Source organism: Staurois parvus, unplaced genomic scaffold, assembly GCF_062004578.1.
Source record: "Staurois parvus isolate SC_StPar_1 unplaced genomic scaffold, SC_StPar_1.0 ptg000414l, whole genome shotgun sequence".
In the NCBI taxonomy this organism is placed as follows: Eukaryota; Metazoa; Chordata; class Amphibia; order Anura; family Ranidae; genus Staurois; species Staurois parvus.
Window position 1 is genome coordinate 9798921 of NW_028318210.1, and position 14527 is coordinate 9813447.

The following is a 14527-nucleotide window of genomic DNA, read 5'->3' on the forward strand; positions in this document are numbered from 1 at the left end:
CTGTGATTTACCGGGTTTTGCTGCGTTTTTTCAGCTCCTCTAGAAACTCACTAGTTCTGCATTTTTTTTCCAGGCAAAAAACGTCCCTGCCAAAAAACGCTGATTACAGTCTATGTGTGCATGGACACATAGGATAACATGTTGGGGAGTTTACTAGCTGTAGAAAAAAAACATCAAAAACCAGCTGTAAAAACGTCCATTGTGCATGAGGACTTAGGGCTGTGTGCACCTAAACACACACCCTGCTGGTCTTCAACTGAATCTGGACACTGGGTTGGAGATTTCTTCCCTCCCAAGACACTGCCAAATCTCCAAATTATGGAGCCCAATCTATTAATACCAAAATTTGTTAAAATCTGTACCGCACTCTGCATGCGTGTGAACCCTGTGTACTTTCTCCAACCATTTTCACAGTGGCAGGGCCTTGTACTGCCACAGTATATTTAGGGTTTTGCGGCAGTCTGTTTCCCCACTGGGGAGATTCACCCCCTCTATTTGTACTGGTAGTGACCATTTTCACGGAAACACAAAAGTGATAAGAAATCCATTGTTTCAGAGTTGTCAGGAGAGCAAGAGGTGAGCATAAATTGGGTGACAAATGTCCAAGAGCTCCTTCACACCTATCCACTCTTGTGCATTTCATAATGCAAATTATGCCAAGTCTTAATGTGCATTGCAATATGGCAGCACATTCCTCTAGGCTGCCAATGCATCAGAATGCATTTGGTGTTATTGCTCTCACTCTCTCATACTGGTCACTGGAAGTTCAACATGGCACCTCAAGGCAAAGAACTCTGTGAGAATCTGAAAAAAAGAATTGTTGCTCAACATAAAGATGGCCTAGGCTATAAGAAGATTGCCAAGACCCTGAAACTGAGCTGCAGCACGGTGGCCAAGACCATACAGCGGTTTAACAAGACAGATTCCACACAGAACAGGCCTCGCCATGGTCGACCAAAGAAGTTGAGTGCACGTGCTCAGAGTCATATTCAGAGGTTGCCTTTGGGAAATAGATGTATGAGTGCTGCCAGCATTGCTGCAGAGGTGAAGAGGTGGGGGGTCAGCCTGTCAGTGCTCAGACCATATACGCTGCATACTGCATCAAATTGGTCTGCATGGCTGTCGTCCCAGAAGGAAGCCTCTTCTAAACATGGTGCACAAGAAAGCCCGCAAACAGTTTGCTGAAGACAAGCATACTAAGGACATGGATTACTGGAACCATGTCCTGTGGTCTGATGAGACCAAGATAAACTTATTTGGTTCAGATGGTGTCAAGCATGTGTGGTGGCAACCAGGTGAGGAGTACAAAGACAAGTGTGCCTTGCCTACAGTCAAGCATGGTGGTGGGAGTGTCATGGTCTGGGGCTGCATGAGTGCTACCGGCAGTGGGGAGCTACAGTTCATTGAGGGAACCATGAATGCCAACGTGCACTGTGATATAATGAAGCAGAGCATGATCCCCTCCCTTCAGAGACTGGGCCGCTGGGCAGTATTCCAACATGATAACGACCCCAAACACACCTCCAAGATGACCACTTCCTTGCTAAAGAAGCTGAGGGTAAAGGTGATGGATTGGCCAAACATGTCTCCAGACCTAAACCCTATTGAGCATCTGTACTTTACATTGTAGCAAAGTAATTTCTTCAGTGTTGTCACATGAAAAGATAGAATCAAATAATTACAAAAATGTGAGGGGTGTACTCACTTCTGTATGATACTGTATATATATGTTTTATACATTCCTAGATTGTAAGCTCGAAAGAGCAGGGCCCTCGAACACCTCGTGTATTGTATTGTTACTGTATTGTCTCATGTTCTGTCCCCCACTATAATGTACAGCGCTGAGAAAACCTTTTGGCGCTATATACTGTATAATAATAATAATATTACATGGGTAATGTTTCAGCAGTATCTCTGATATGGATCCTATATTTAGGAATATCATAAACTCAATGAATTCAGATCAGAATATGTGTTTCAGAAGACAGTACCTGAGAATGCTTTGTCAACAAGATCACAGAAAAATAAAGGTTCCATTATCTTATTTCTCCAGTCAGGAGTCTTCCGTAACAGCAGTTCTATTTCTTGATGTCCTGCCTCCATATCCTCATCCAACTTCAGAATCTTAGGAAATAGCACTTCTTTCTGACACAGCTTGGACATCTGTGAAAAAAAATGCAAATAACTTTGTTAATGGGGGGCTCTAATTAAGGTTGCCACCTCATCCCTTTAAAACTGAACACATTAATTACACAGGTTCTGGGGCTGATTGAGGTGGTAATTAAATTGAGCCTTATCTGCATTAAACTAGCATCAGAACCTGTGTAATTAATGTGTTCAATTTTAAAAGGATGAGGTGACAACCCTAGTTCTAATGGACTTGGTGCTATAGCATGCATGTCATACTTTCTGATTAGCAATGTGTGTTGCTCTAAGGCCCAGGTGCCCAATCTTACTGCCCTTTAGTGGCTATGGTGTGGCCCTTGACCTTCACCGGTCAATAGTGGAAGCATTGATTTCTGAAGGGGCTATAATAGCAGTCTTATATGACATACAGTATCTGTAGCGTGTTACCAGTCTTTTACCAATTCCAGCAGAGTATCAACAGTCTCTAAAAATATTTTGTAGCACTACCAGGGGCGGACTGACCATTGGGGAACTCGGGCACTGCCTGAGGGCCCGAGGTCAGTAGGGGGCCCCACGAGATGTCCCTGGTACATTTCATAGGCTTTTTTGGGTGTGGTTTGAGTGTGGGCAAGGACACAGGGGCCCCATGATCCCCTATTGCCTGGGGGCCCTGTGAGTTGTCAGTCCGCTCCTGAGCACTACATATACTGAATAATATGTGCAGCCCCTGGGACATTAGAAACTGCAGCTGAGATCCCCTATATCTAGTAAGTTCACTACTACTGCTCCATGGGATAGGAGATTTTTAGAGGAAACATACATGATTTTGAAGACCTGAGATTGTGAAAAGATAAAACACAAGAAAAGTTATGTTTTGGTAGTAATACATTTTAGTTAGTGGGCTCTGTGAAAATTTCAAAACAAAGAAGATACAAATTAACCAGCAGTGTAACAATTAAAATGTGTTTTTTTTAACATTTTTGTCCAATTGATGAGGCTCAGTACAAACAGGAAGAAAAAGTAAATCTTTCCAAAATCCCTTCTTAGAAAGTGTCCCTATTGGGAAACATCATTTTTATTCCAGTTCTGGTGACAACTCAAAAATATGGATATTCCCATCACTTTCAGTGAGTCACTGACGTGCAAAAAGTCTATAATCCTGTTTTGCAGGAGGGACATGCTAAAAAGTAAAGCAAAGAGGCTGGCAGCCCCGGTATCCTGCACAATGATAAAAAAGTTACTAAAGATGGCTTTCATATTTCTAGTCTCACAGGTTCTGTTTACTTACTTGCTGTTTGATCATTAACAGCATCTCTTGGTTCTCACTTTGCTTCATGTTTAAAGCATCCAGAGTCTTTTTCAGCTCCCTAAATAATCAGATAAACTGTCATTTAAGAAAATAAAAAGATACACGTAAAATCACAAGCAGGCAACAATAAATAGAGACTGGACAACTTTTCCATCTGTAGGAAAGACGGGTATACTTATGACAGCCACCTCCGCCATGTCCCTGCTCTGACACCAGGACTGTAGGCTGATATCTGCATTGCTTGTTTTCTGATTAATACATGGAATTTCAGTTATTCATTGGCACATAAACTAACAATTGAAGAACTATTCTTTTCCTAACAGGTGAAATATACAGCAAATACTGTAAGCTCTCTGATCTATATAAATTTTAACATCAATAAACAGAACACATCCTGTTTCGTGATATGTAACTGAATGTTTTTCTAGATCTTTCAACTCAAGTATTTCAGTTAAACAGAGCTAAGAGCAGTAGTATGTAAAGTTCAGTAACATACTGCATCCAATCAGCTTTTAGGATACTGAAAGTACTGTATATCAGTTAAATAGTCTGATTGGAAAGGCTTTCTGCCCCTTAAACACTGATTTTGCATTAAAGAAAGTCCAAAGTGCGCTGAATGTCAGAGCCAGATTTTTACATAACCAACCTAAACCATGGCCTACCATAACAGGGCTGCTAGCAGCAGAATGCATCCACTCATGTTGATGTTAGTAACAGATTACAGTGTATAATAAAGGGTCCAGACATCTACGTGGTTTACCCAGGCCACAAGGCTTGAGCCCTTTAGATTTTGTTCTTTATGTTGGTGGATTACTGTACTACATACTCACAGTCCCAATCTGGCCTTGCATTCCCTAGAATAGAACTGCTTGCAGAGAAGGGAGAAAGCTCTCTGTACTCTCCTGATTGCTGGATTTTGGTATACAGAGTGGTGCAGAATGGGCAAACTGTCTCTTTCAGCCTATCTGCCTTCAGCCTCAGCATGCCATGAATGAACATGATTTCTGATCTTAGTGGGATTTTAAGACTTATCAGATGACTAGGGTAGGATGTGGGTATCACAAGACAGTTGGCCAGGGGCTAGGGAGGGAGTGAGGCAGTAAATATCCGCTCTGCTAGGGCTCCGTTCACACCAGTTCAATTTCACATGCAACATGATACACACAGATTTGCATGACAATGGAAATCACATTGTTTTCAATGGTGTTCCTTCACATCAATGCATCTCAGCATGTCATGATTTTGGAAAAGTTTCCTGTACTGCTTTGCTGCAATTCCAGCACAATTTTGGCCATACAGAATATGCAAACAGCATTCAAGTCGCACTGAAAGTCAGATCAAAGTCGTATTGCAGCAGTGTGAACCTAGCGTAAAAGGTAATAAAACACAACACAAACACAACGTTAGCCTTGTGAAAGTGATGTCATTTAAAGACACACTCACCTATTGGCCATCCCATGGGATTCCAGTGTCAGCCTATCCTGTAGAGCATACTGAACTTCTGAGTCACAGAGCTGCAACTTAGCGATGCAGTTATAAACCTCTATTCGGATACCTGGCTCCTCCAGCTTCATGGCCCACAGGAGGAGGTCTTTTACCTGATATGCAATATGTCCTATCTGTCCTAGAGCTAAAATATAATACAGAATTAATACAATGGACCAAAGCAGTCAAGCAATCTTTTTACTGACATGGAACAAAATAAACTGCACATGCACATATGTCCAATAAATGTAAATAGAAATCACAAACAATCTTGCAATTCTTTAAAATATGAACTTTACAAAGATTTAAAAGCACAAATGAAGGTTGTTATCTATTCATTAATCAATCAATTGTTGTATTTTAAATGCAGCCAGTGTAGGATTCTGAAATGTTTCTTGATGTCAGCCTCTCACTAGCAATTAGGAGACCCGGAGACAGAGGGCCAATATTAGCAACCAATCAGGCTCTGCTGCAGTGCACATGTACTCGTGTTGAATATGCCAACAGAGGGAAAAAGAAAGTGAGTGAGCAGAGAGATGACCACATCAGTGCAATGCTGCTCCTGTTTTTGACCAAGCTGTGGTGTTTAAGTGAAGGTCAGCAAACTCGCTATCTGACAAGTAAACTGGGGTCACAAAACTGCTGGAACAGAATTACTTTTAATCAAGCTATCCTTTAAATGCCCCCCCCCCAATCCTACAATTACCTATTCCAGTGTCTCTCACATCTTTGCTGTGTGTCCTGCTGGGCTATGCCTGCACAAGAAAAACCCTAATTTATTTCAAGTCCATTCATTTCAAGTCATTGGGACTAATGGTGGAGGAGCATTAAGCACTTGTATATGGCACTTTAATATTCAAACAGTGGTGTGGGACTTTTTATTTGATATTATGTTTTTAAAGTGAATAAGGACTGAAATGTAGTATCACAGTTTATAATTTTGTGCTATTGAAATCACATTTGGAGCGTGAAATAACCAGACTTTGTACGTATATTTATATTTAATGGTGGATTATCGTTCCATAAAACTGAATGGGGATTCCCTGCAGGTATGGCCTGGCTACACAGTGAGGACTTACAATGAGATTTGGGGCAATGCTGGGGGGAGAACCTGGTTATTCAAAGAATAACTTTACTAAAGTACAGCTATCCATGGAAGCAAGGGACTGCATAGCAGATACGTCAGAGGCCCTCTACTGAACACTTGTTCTGGGTTAAAGGCTTAAAGTTTTAAATGGCATCTTGGCCATTTAGATTGGTCAACTGGCCAGCTACTAACCTCTGATTGCCTGTGCTTGGATTTTCCATACTGGATCATATTGAATTATGTGGTAGAGGTGTTCCATGACCTAAAAGAAGAGAATAAGTTCAAAGCACAAAGTTCAAAACACATTACAATTCTGAGTTTTCTGAGTCAAAATAATCATTATAAAGTTGTAGATGTTTTATTAATTGAACTGAATAAACACTAAGCCACCAACAAACCAGCTTAAATAACGCGTAAAGTGTCTGTTTTTTAACTTAAGGATTGGGTATTTGTCAAAATTTATATATTTGTAATTCTAATGTCCCTAAGAAAAAAATACAAAACACTATGTAAATCATAAGGTTTTCAAGGCATTCTGCTTAATATTGACTATACTCAGTTAAAAAAAATGTTGATGTATGGCCTTGCACTCTTCCAAAAAATCCATGGCTTTTTCTGAATGGAGGAGATACAGAGCGAGTAACTCAGACTGCATTGGTTACATTGGTCACATTTGACAGACGGTACTGTCTGCTGATTGCAACAGAGGTAGGGGGGGGGTAATTTTTAGTATGGCTTGATGCCCCCAAATATTTTTAGTCCCATTCTGTTCTAATTCACCTGGTGATTAGTTCACAGATCCCCTGCTGAAAGCAGTGGACAAAGCCCATGTGAAAGGACTTTAACAGTCTTGTCAGCTGAGTACAGGAGGTAGAAAAGTAACATCTACTGACAGGATCAACAGGTAATCCACAGACATTCTGTGACCAGGGGCGGACTGACCATTTGGAAACTCGGGCACTGCCCGAGGGCCCGGGGTCAGTAGGGGGCCCCATGAGATGCCCCTGGTACCTTTTTCATTGGCTTTTTTGAGTTTGGGCAAGGACACAGGGGCCCCATGATCCCCTATTGCCCGGGGGCCCCATAAGTTGTCAGTCCGCCCCTGTCTGTGACTTTAGGCTTGGAGATTGTGACATTCATCCATTCTTTCTTCAATCACAGAGCGCTTTTCACTCTTTAAAAAGAATGCATAGCTTTTTTCTGAATGAAGGAGATTCAGAGCAAATAACCCAAACTGCTTTGCTCACAGTTAAATGGGTCATGTTCATCAGACGGTACTACCTGCTGAATGTGGCGAGGGAAATAATTTTTGCTGTGGCAGAATGCCTTCAAAACATTTGATCCATGCAGGGGCGGACTGACAACTCATGGGGCCCCCGGGCAATAGGGGATCATGGGGCCCCTGTGTCCTTGCTCAAACTCAAAAAAACCTATGAAAAAGGTACCAGGGGCATCTTATGGGGCCCCCTACTGACTCCGGGCCCTTGGGCAGTGCCCGAGTTTCCAAATGGTCAGTCCGCCCCTGGATCCGTGGTATGTGTACACCCCTGTCCACTGCTTTTGCAGCATAGGAGGGAGCATCTGGGGGTGCGGAAAAGCTGCAATTTTTTTTTTACTGGCCCCCAACCGCAAGTGTAAGCAAAGCCTTACCATCTCATCTTTAATGTGAAGTACACCTGCAGTCCGACAGGCCTGTCTGCGAACTGCAGCAAAGTCATTAGTAAAACACTGCAGGAATCCTGGAAACAGCTGGGCTGTCATGATCTGTAGCCAGCCAATGAGAGACAAGGCTTCCACCTTTGATTTCCAACTGTCACCTTCTAAATGTTTCCTAAAAAGAATAATGTAAAACTTCGGTTATATACTCATGTACCAGGTAAAGTATACTTTGCAAGGATTTTAGAAAATTCTTTTGTATTGTCCAGACTGGTTCAACTGCTACAAGGTCTGGAGCATCCCTTTTACAATCACATGTTCAGGCCCAATGTTGTAATAAGAAACACTCCTAACATGTATCTCACCAAAGATAAAGCACTGATAATAGTGCTGGAGTTCACTGTGATTTTCTCTCAACCTCTGTGCAGATTTTTAGAAAAGGCAGTGAGTTACTGAAAATTATTAGCAATCATGTCAACAGTACTGTATGGGTATTGCCTCTAAGATTCCAAAATGGCTCAGTTAATCATGTTAATGTCATGTCAAATAACATTTATTAACACCATTACATTGGGCACAGCATATCCTGCTCAGTTGAAAATACTCTTTTTATTACCCATGCAGACATGGCTGGAACCACTGCCATTCGCACCTTAATTGGTCATGCACCTCCTTTCCTTGACCAAGACTACCCAATGCTTTGGCAGCTGTCCAACGCACAGCAGGACTCCAGTCATTCCACATCAGATGGCTCAGTTTATTCTTCAGGTCCTAGAGACACAAAACACATAATCAGCCAATCTGAACAAAGCCCAGTGAAAACAGACTCATTTTGGAATAAAGAAAGAAATTGCTTAAACCATAATATCAGTATACTATACATAGGGGGGTCCTTGAAGGAAAAGTTCAGACCAAGAGTACAGTACATCTATTTGTAAGTGGCACCCATGTGATATGTACGAACAGAGAAGGAGTTTTTTTGATGTAAAAGGCCTCTTGAAAAAGTATCTGAAAGAACTCATGTTGCCTAAAGACAGCTATAGATGTAAGGACAGCCATAGATGATGCGATTTTCTTTCCTGCAACCATGGGTTGCAAGAAAGAAAATTGCTTGATTTCCCCATCACAGTCAGTTTTGATGGGGGAATCCCTCCTGCAGAGCTATTGTGTTCTCCTGGTGAGGGGAGCTGGGGAGAGAAAAGTTCCTGGTCGGGAGAGAAAAATGATTATAATAATCACATGTAAAAACTCAACAGGCTGTGTGACGGGAGTCACTTTGGGTGGGGGGTCCATGGAGCACGGCTTACTTTGGAGAGGTGCTGAGACCCCTGTCTCGGCTCCCCATGTCCCTGTTGTGTGTGGGTCGCCCTGTGCCTGTTGGGGGTGCAGGGTGGTGTGTCATGATGTTGTGTGAACATGTGTAGGTGGGGTGGTGGGTTGTTCATTGCTTGGTGCCATGTGGTTGTGTCCCTTTGTTCTGTTGTGTGTCTTGCTTGGGAGCAGACTATTGTGGGATGTGTGTGTTTGTGTTTCTGTGTATTGGCTTGGTGGCCCTTCCCCCTGATGGGACTGTCTGCTGATGTGTCTCTTGTTACTGGGTGTGTATTGCCCCGCCCTGTGTATATATCTTTTATCTGTGTTAAAATAAAGTAGTCTTTTTTCCTGGTTTTCCTTCAAGAGTGGTGTCTGGTCTGTGTTCGGACGGGGAAGCGGAAGTCTAACAGAAATACCCAAGTGCAGTTGGGGTCCGGTTCCATTACATTGGTGGCAAGCGTTACGATTGTGCTTCCTGGCTGTAAACACATCCAAACCTCCACCGGGATCCAAGGTTCAGATAGCTGGAGAGGAGAGACAGATACCACCCGCAGCTATGGAAACGGAGGTCTTATGGCGGATGCAGCAAGTGCTAGCTTATTTAGACAATCTTGTTTCTACACGGGACAAGCTTGGATGGAGGAATGCGTCTGTCCAACAACTGGATGAGGGTATGGAAGATGGAGCAGTCGGCTCAGCCTTCCAATTACAGATCCCAGGATGTATGGATCTAATGGATTTTTCACTGTAGGATGTTATGGGTGATGAGTCACCTGCAGTCTGGGACATCCAAACCTCCATCAGGATCCAAGGTTCGGATAGCAGGAGAGATACAGATACCACCTGCAGCTATGGAAACAGAGGTCTTATGGCGGATGCAGCAAGTGCTGGCTTGCCTAGATGATCCTGTTTCTGCATGGGATGAGCTTGGATGGTGGAATGCATCTGTCCAACAGCTGGATGAGGGTATGGAAGATGGAGAAGTCGGCTCAAATGTCCAATTACAGATCTCAGAATGTTTGGATCTAATGGATTTTTCTCTGGAGGATGTTATGGGTGATGAGTCACCTGCCAAAGTGCTGGCACTGGGCCCAAGGGCCACAAGCCAGTGCCCTGGACATTTAGCCATTCCAGAGACTGGGGATTTGATAGACTTCTCTGTTGAGGAAAAGCACCTGGTAAGCCTCCAGCAAAAGAGATGACAACAGGGCCAAACATTGCTGAGCTCTACCCAGTACCAATAACAGCTTCAGTCTCCCTGAGAGAAGAGGCAGCCAGCCTTTCTCCTACACCACTGACAGAGACAGGGGATTTCCTGCCAGCAGCATCTTTGGAGGTAGAAGAAACTTCTCCTGCTGAAGCACTGACAACTGGACAGAGGGTCCAGGACCTCTGCCCCACACCTGTGGTAGTTTCAGAGGCCCAGGGGGAGAAGGGAGAGGAGGTTGTTGTCCTCCCTCCCCCAGTCAGCCAGAGTGGAGGAAACTGTCTTCCCTCCCAAGCCAGGATCTGTGCACCAGGGGGACAGTGACAGAGGAATGCCATCCCAGCAGCAGATCCACAGTCTGGGAGTGGAGGAAGCCAGCCTCCCTCCCCTACGGTTAGCCAGAGCAGATGTGGGGTCCCCAGCAGAAGTGCTGGCCACAGGACAGAGCGCCGCTGGCCTCTGCCTAGCAACTACAGTCACCACCTGGATACCACAGGGATGCTGGGCAGTCGGCCCAGATCCCCAACAGCATGATGGAGTCGGCCCAGCCACCCTGTCTTCTCTCCAGCGGCTGAGAGGACTCCAGGGAGAAGGACCGGCCTGTACTTCTCCCCAGCGGCGGGTATGTTCTACGAGAGAGGCAGAGGTTGGCTGCGTGAGTAATGCTTGTTTGGGACCATTTGAACTGCGTGGGTGCTGGCATTGGGGGACTGGAAGTACAGACTAACTTTGGAGTCCACCTATCTGGGGTTTACTCCTGCATTAGTCTCCTGCCGAAAGGGGAGATATGTGACATCACTTTGGGTGGGGGACCCATGGAGCACGGCTCACTTTGGAGAGGTGGGGAGACCCCTGTCTCAGTCCCCATGTCCCTGTTGTGTGGGTCGCCCTGTGCCTGTTGATGGTGCAGGGTGGTGTGTCGTGATGTTGTGTGGACATGTGTAGGTGGGGTGGGGGGTTGTTCATTGTTTGGTGCCATGTGGTTGTGTCCCATTGTTCTGTTGTGTGTCTTGCTTGGGAGCAGACTATTGTGGGATGTGTGTGTTTCTGTGCATTGGCTTGGTGGGGGGTGTTTCCGGCAGCCCTTCCCCCTGATGGGACTGTCTGCTGATGTGTCTCTTGTTACTGGGTGTGTATTGCTTGTATCTGTATTAAAATAAAATAGTCTTTTTTCCTGGTTTTCCTTTAAGAGTGGTGTCTGGTCTGTGTTCGGACGGGGAAGCAGGAGTCTAATGGAAATATCCAAGTGCAGTCGGGGTCCGGTTCTGTTACAGGCTGGTTCTGCCCACGTTGTACAACAATAAAATTAGGTACAATCATCCTGCCCATAGATGGTTTGAATCTCAGCCAGTCCACCGCTGATCCAGCTGAAATTTGAACCATTATGGCTGGCTTTAGCACCCAGTTGGCTTTTCCCATTCTTCGTTTGGTCTGATGACATCCTTTGTCTAGAAAAAAAGCAAGCCCCAAGCATTACAGATAACACATCTCATAGCTGTGCAGTCAGCACTCCCATTGCTGTGTTTTGTGGTCATCCAGTCTATCAAGAGCGAAGTTTGGCCTAGAACTCCATTTCTTCTCCTTTACAAATACTGTACTCTGAGTTTCCTCATCGCTCAAGTCAACTCACAAGATCTACCATGGTGGATAAAGAGAGGAACAATATAATACTGGAATATAATCTTTTTGTACACTGTGTAAATCAAAGAATCTATTGCACTCCTAGGGTCCAGTTGTACATGTGGCCAGCAAACATAAAATTATTTAACAGGGCAGGTAAAAAAAACTCAAGAATCCAAAATCTACAAACACATTAGCAACCAAGAAAGCAGCAGTCTTGGGTATCCTTTTACCTAGCAATTAGTACTACCTTAACGTATTTCAAGGTGAGCTATTCTTTTCATTAACGTAAACTGGATAGTTGCCACTCACCTTACCATGCACCTTGTACCCACTTGAGATCAACAGGCGATCCAATACAGGAGTTTTGGCCTGTATCAGCCCACTAGGATTTTCTTTGTATGTCAGAAATGCCAGAAAATATAAGGGAGGTTTTGAATTATTTTTGTGGGGAACACATCCATTGATTCTTTCACATACAGTTGCAAGAAAAAGTATGTGAACCCCTTGGGATTACGTGGAGTTTTGCATGAATTGGGCATAAAATGTGCTCTGAACGTCATCTAAGTCACAACAATAGAAGAACACAGTCTGCTGAACATAATACTACACAAACATTAGATGTTGCCATGGTTTAATTGCACATAACATGTAAACATTCACAGTGCAGGGAGGAAAAAGTATGTGAACCTTTGGACTTAATAACTGGTTTACCCTCCTTTGGCAGCAATAACCTCAACCAAACATTTCCTGTAGTTGTAGATCAGACCTGCACAATGATCTGGAGTAATTTTGGACCACTCCTCTTCACAAAACTGTTTCAGTGTAGCAATATTCTTGGGATGTCTGGTGTGAATCGCTCTCTTAAGGTCATGCCACAGCATTTCAATCGGGTTGAGGTCAGGACTCTGACTGGGCCACTCCAGAAGGCGTATTCTGTACTGTTGCAGCCATTGTTTTGTTGAATGACTTGTATGCTTTGGGTCATTGTCCTGTTGCATCACCCATCCTCTGCGGAGCTTCAGTTGGCAGACAGATGGTCGTACGTTTTCCTGCAAAATGTCTTGATAAACTCTGGAATTCATTTTCCCATCAATGACAACAATCCGTCCAGGCCCTGAGGCAGCAAAGCAGCCCCAAACCATGATGCTCCCTCCGCCATGTTTTACAGTAGGGATGAGGTTTAGATGTTGGTGTGCTGTGACTTTTTTTCTCCACACATAGTGTTGTGTGTTCTTCCCAAACAACTCAATCTTGGTTTCATCTGTCCACAGTATATTTTGCCAGTAGTGCTGTGGAACATCCAGGTGCTCTTTTGCAAGCTTCAAACGTGCTGCAATATTCTTTTTGGACAGCAATGGCTTCCTCCGTGGTGTCCTCCCATGTACTCCATTCTTGTTTAAGGTTTTCCTTATTGTAGATGTGTCAACAAAAATGTTAGCATGTGCCAGAGATTTCTGTAGGTCTTTAGCTGACACTCTGGGATTCTTCTTTACCTCATGCAGCATTCTGCGCTGTGCTCTTGCAGTCATTTTTACAGGACGACCACGCCTAGGGAGAGTAGCAACAGTGCTAAACTTTCTCCATTTGTAGACAGTCTGTCTTACCGTGGACACATGAACATCAAGGCTTTTGGAGATACTTTTGTAACCCTTTCCAGCTTCATGCAAGTCGACAATTCTTGATCGTAGGTCTTCTGAGAGCTCTTTTCTGCGAGGCATGGTTCACATCAGACAGTGCTTCTTGAAACCAGTAAACCCAAAACAGGTGTGTGTTTTTTAAGGGCAGGACAGCTGTCAGCAACACATCCAATATCATCACACTGATTGGAGTCAAGGTTGGCTCACTCCTGGCTCCAATTAGCTCTGGGAGAAGTCATTAAGCTAGGGTCTCACATACTTTTTCCTCCCTGCACTGTGAATGTTTACATGTTATGTGCAATTAAACCATGGCAACATCTAATGTTTGTGTAGTATTATGTTCAGCAGACTGTGTTCTTCTATTGTTGTGACATAGATGACATTCAGAGCGCATTTTATGCCCAATTCATGCAAAACTCCACGTAATCCCAAGGGGTTCACATACTTTTTCTTGCAACTGTACTCTGTTATAACTTAGACCCAGTATCATTTTTTTAAATCTCCAGGTGTTGCTGACTCCTATTGATAGTATGTAAAATACTTCCATGTAACATAACAGTAGCAGAATAAACAATTGCATATCCCCTCCCCAAGATTTAGCTATAGTAATTTTTAATGTTTTCTATTAAGAATGCTTACCCGGCTGATGTCCCCATGAAGACGGGAGAGGGCTCTGCAAGCAACAATTCGATCCTTCCAGTTACTTCTGTTAAGTGCTTCTCCCAGCAAGGAATAAATCATATTCTATAAAATGAGAAAAGGTACACTAAAGACATCATCTGTCTTCAAGTAATAAAGAAACTCATCAACCACTAGCAATAATTTTCAACAGTTGAGATTATCCAAGTAATTTTATATCTCTAGCTAACATGTTCTGTATGACCACAATTAGGATCCGTAACAAATTATTGAGTTCAGGTGTTTCCAGTGGAGGGTATAGTTAATGCTAGTGGAAAGACACTGTAGACAATTGTCCACTTCAAGTTTTTGGAAATAGTTTGGGGCCCTTTTATTTTCTAGCATGGCTTTCTGTCTGTGTACAGAGCTAGGTCCACAAAGACATGGTTCGATGTGTTGGGTGT

At 43.6% G+C, this 14527-nt stretch overlaps 1 protein-coding gene across 1 annotated transcript in view; it reads right to left on the reverse strand.

Moving 5' to 3' along the window:
- The window catches only part of HEATR4 (HEAT repeat containing 4), a 41862-nt gene that overhangs the window by 7397 nt on the left and 19938 nt on the right, over nucleotides 1-14527 (reverse strand). The window contains exons 8-14 of the mRNA XM_089686930.1: nucleotides 14085-14189; nucleotides 8317-8435; nucleotides 7659-7839; nucleotides 6201-6270; nucleotides 4880-5066; nucleotides 3416-3494; nucleotides 1992-2163 (exon numbers count right to left, since the gene is read on the reverse strand). Coding sequence (XP_089543056.1) covers nucleotides 1992-2163; nucleotides 3416-3494; nucleotides 4880-5066; nucleotides 6201-6270; nucleotides 7659-7839; nucleotides 8317-8435; nucleotides 14085-14189 — 913 coding nt within the window. The remainder of the gene's footprint in view (nucleotides 1-1991; nucleotides 2164-3415; nucleotides 3495-4879; nucleotides 5067-6200; nucleotides 6271-7658; nucleotides 7840-8316; nucleotides 8436-14084; nucleotides 14190-14527) is intronic.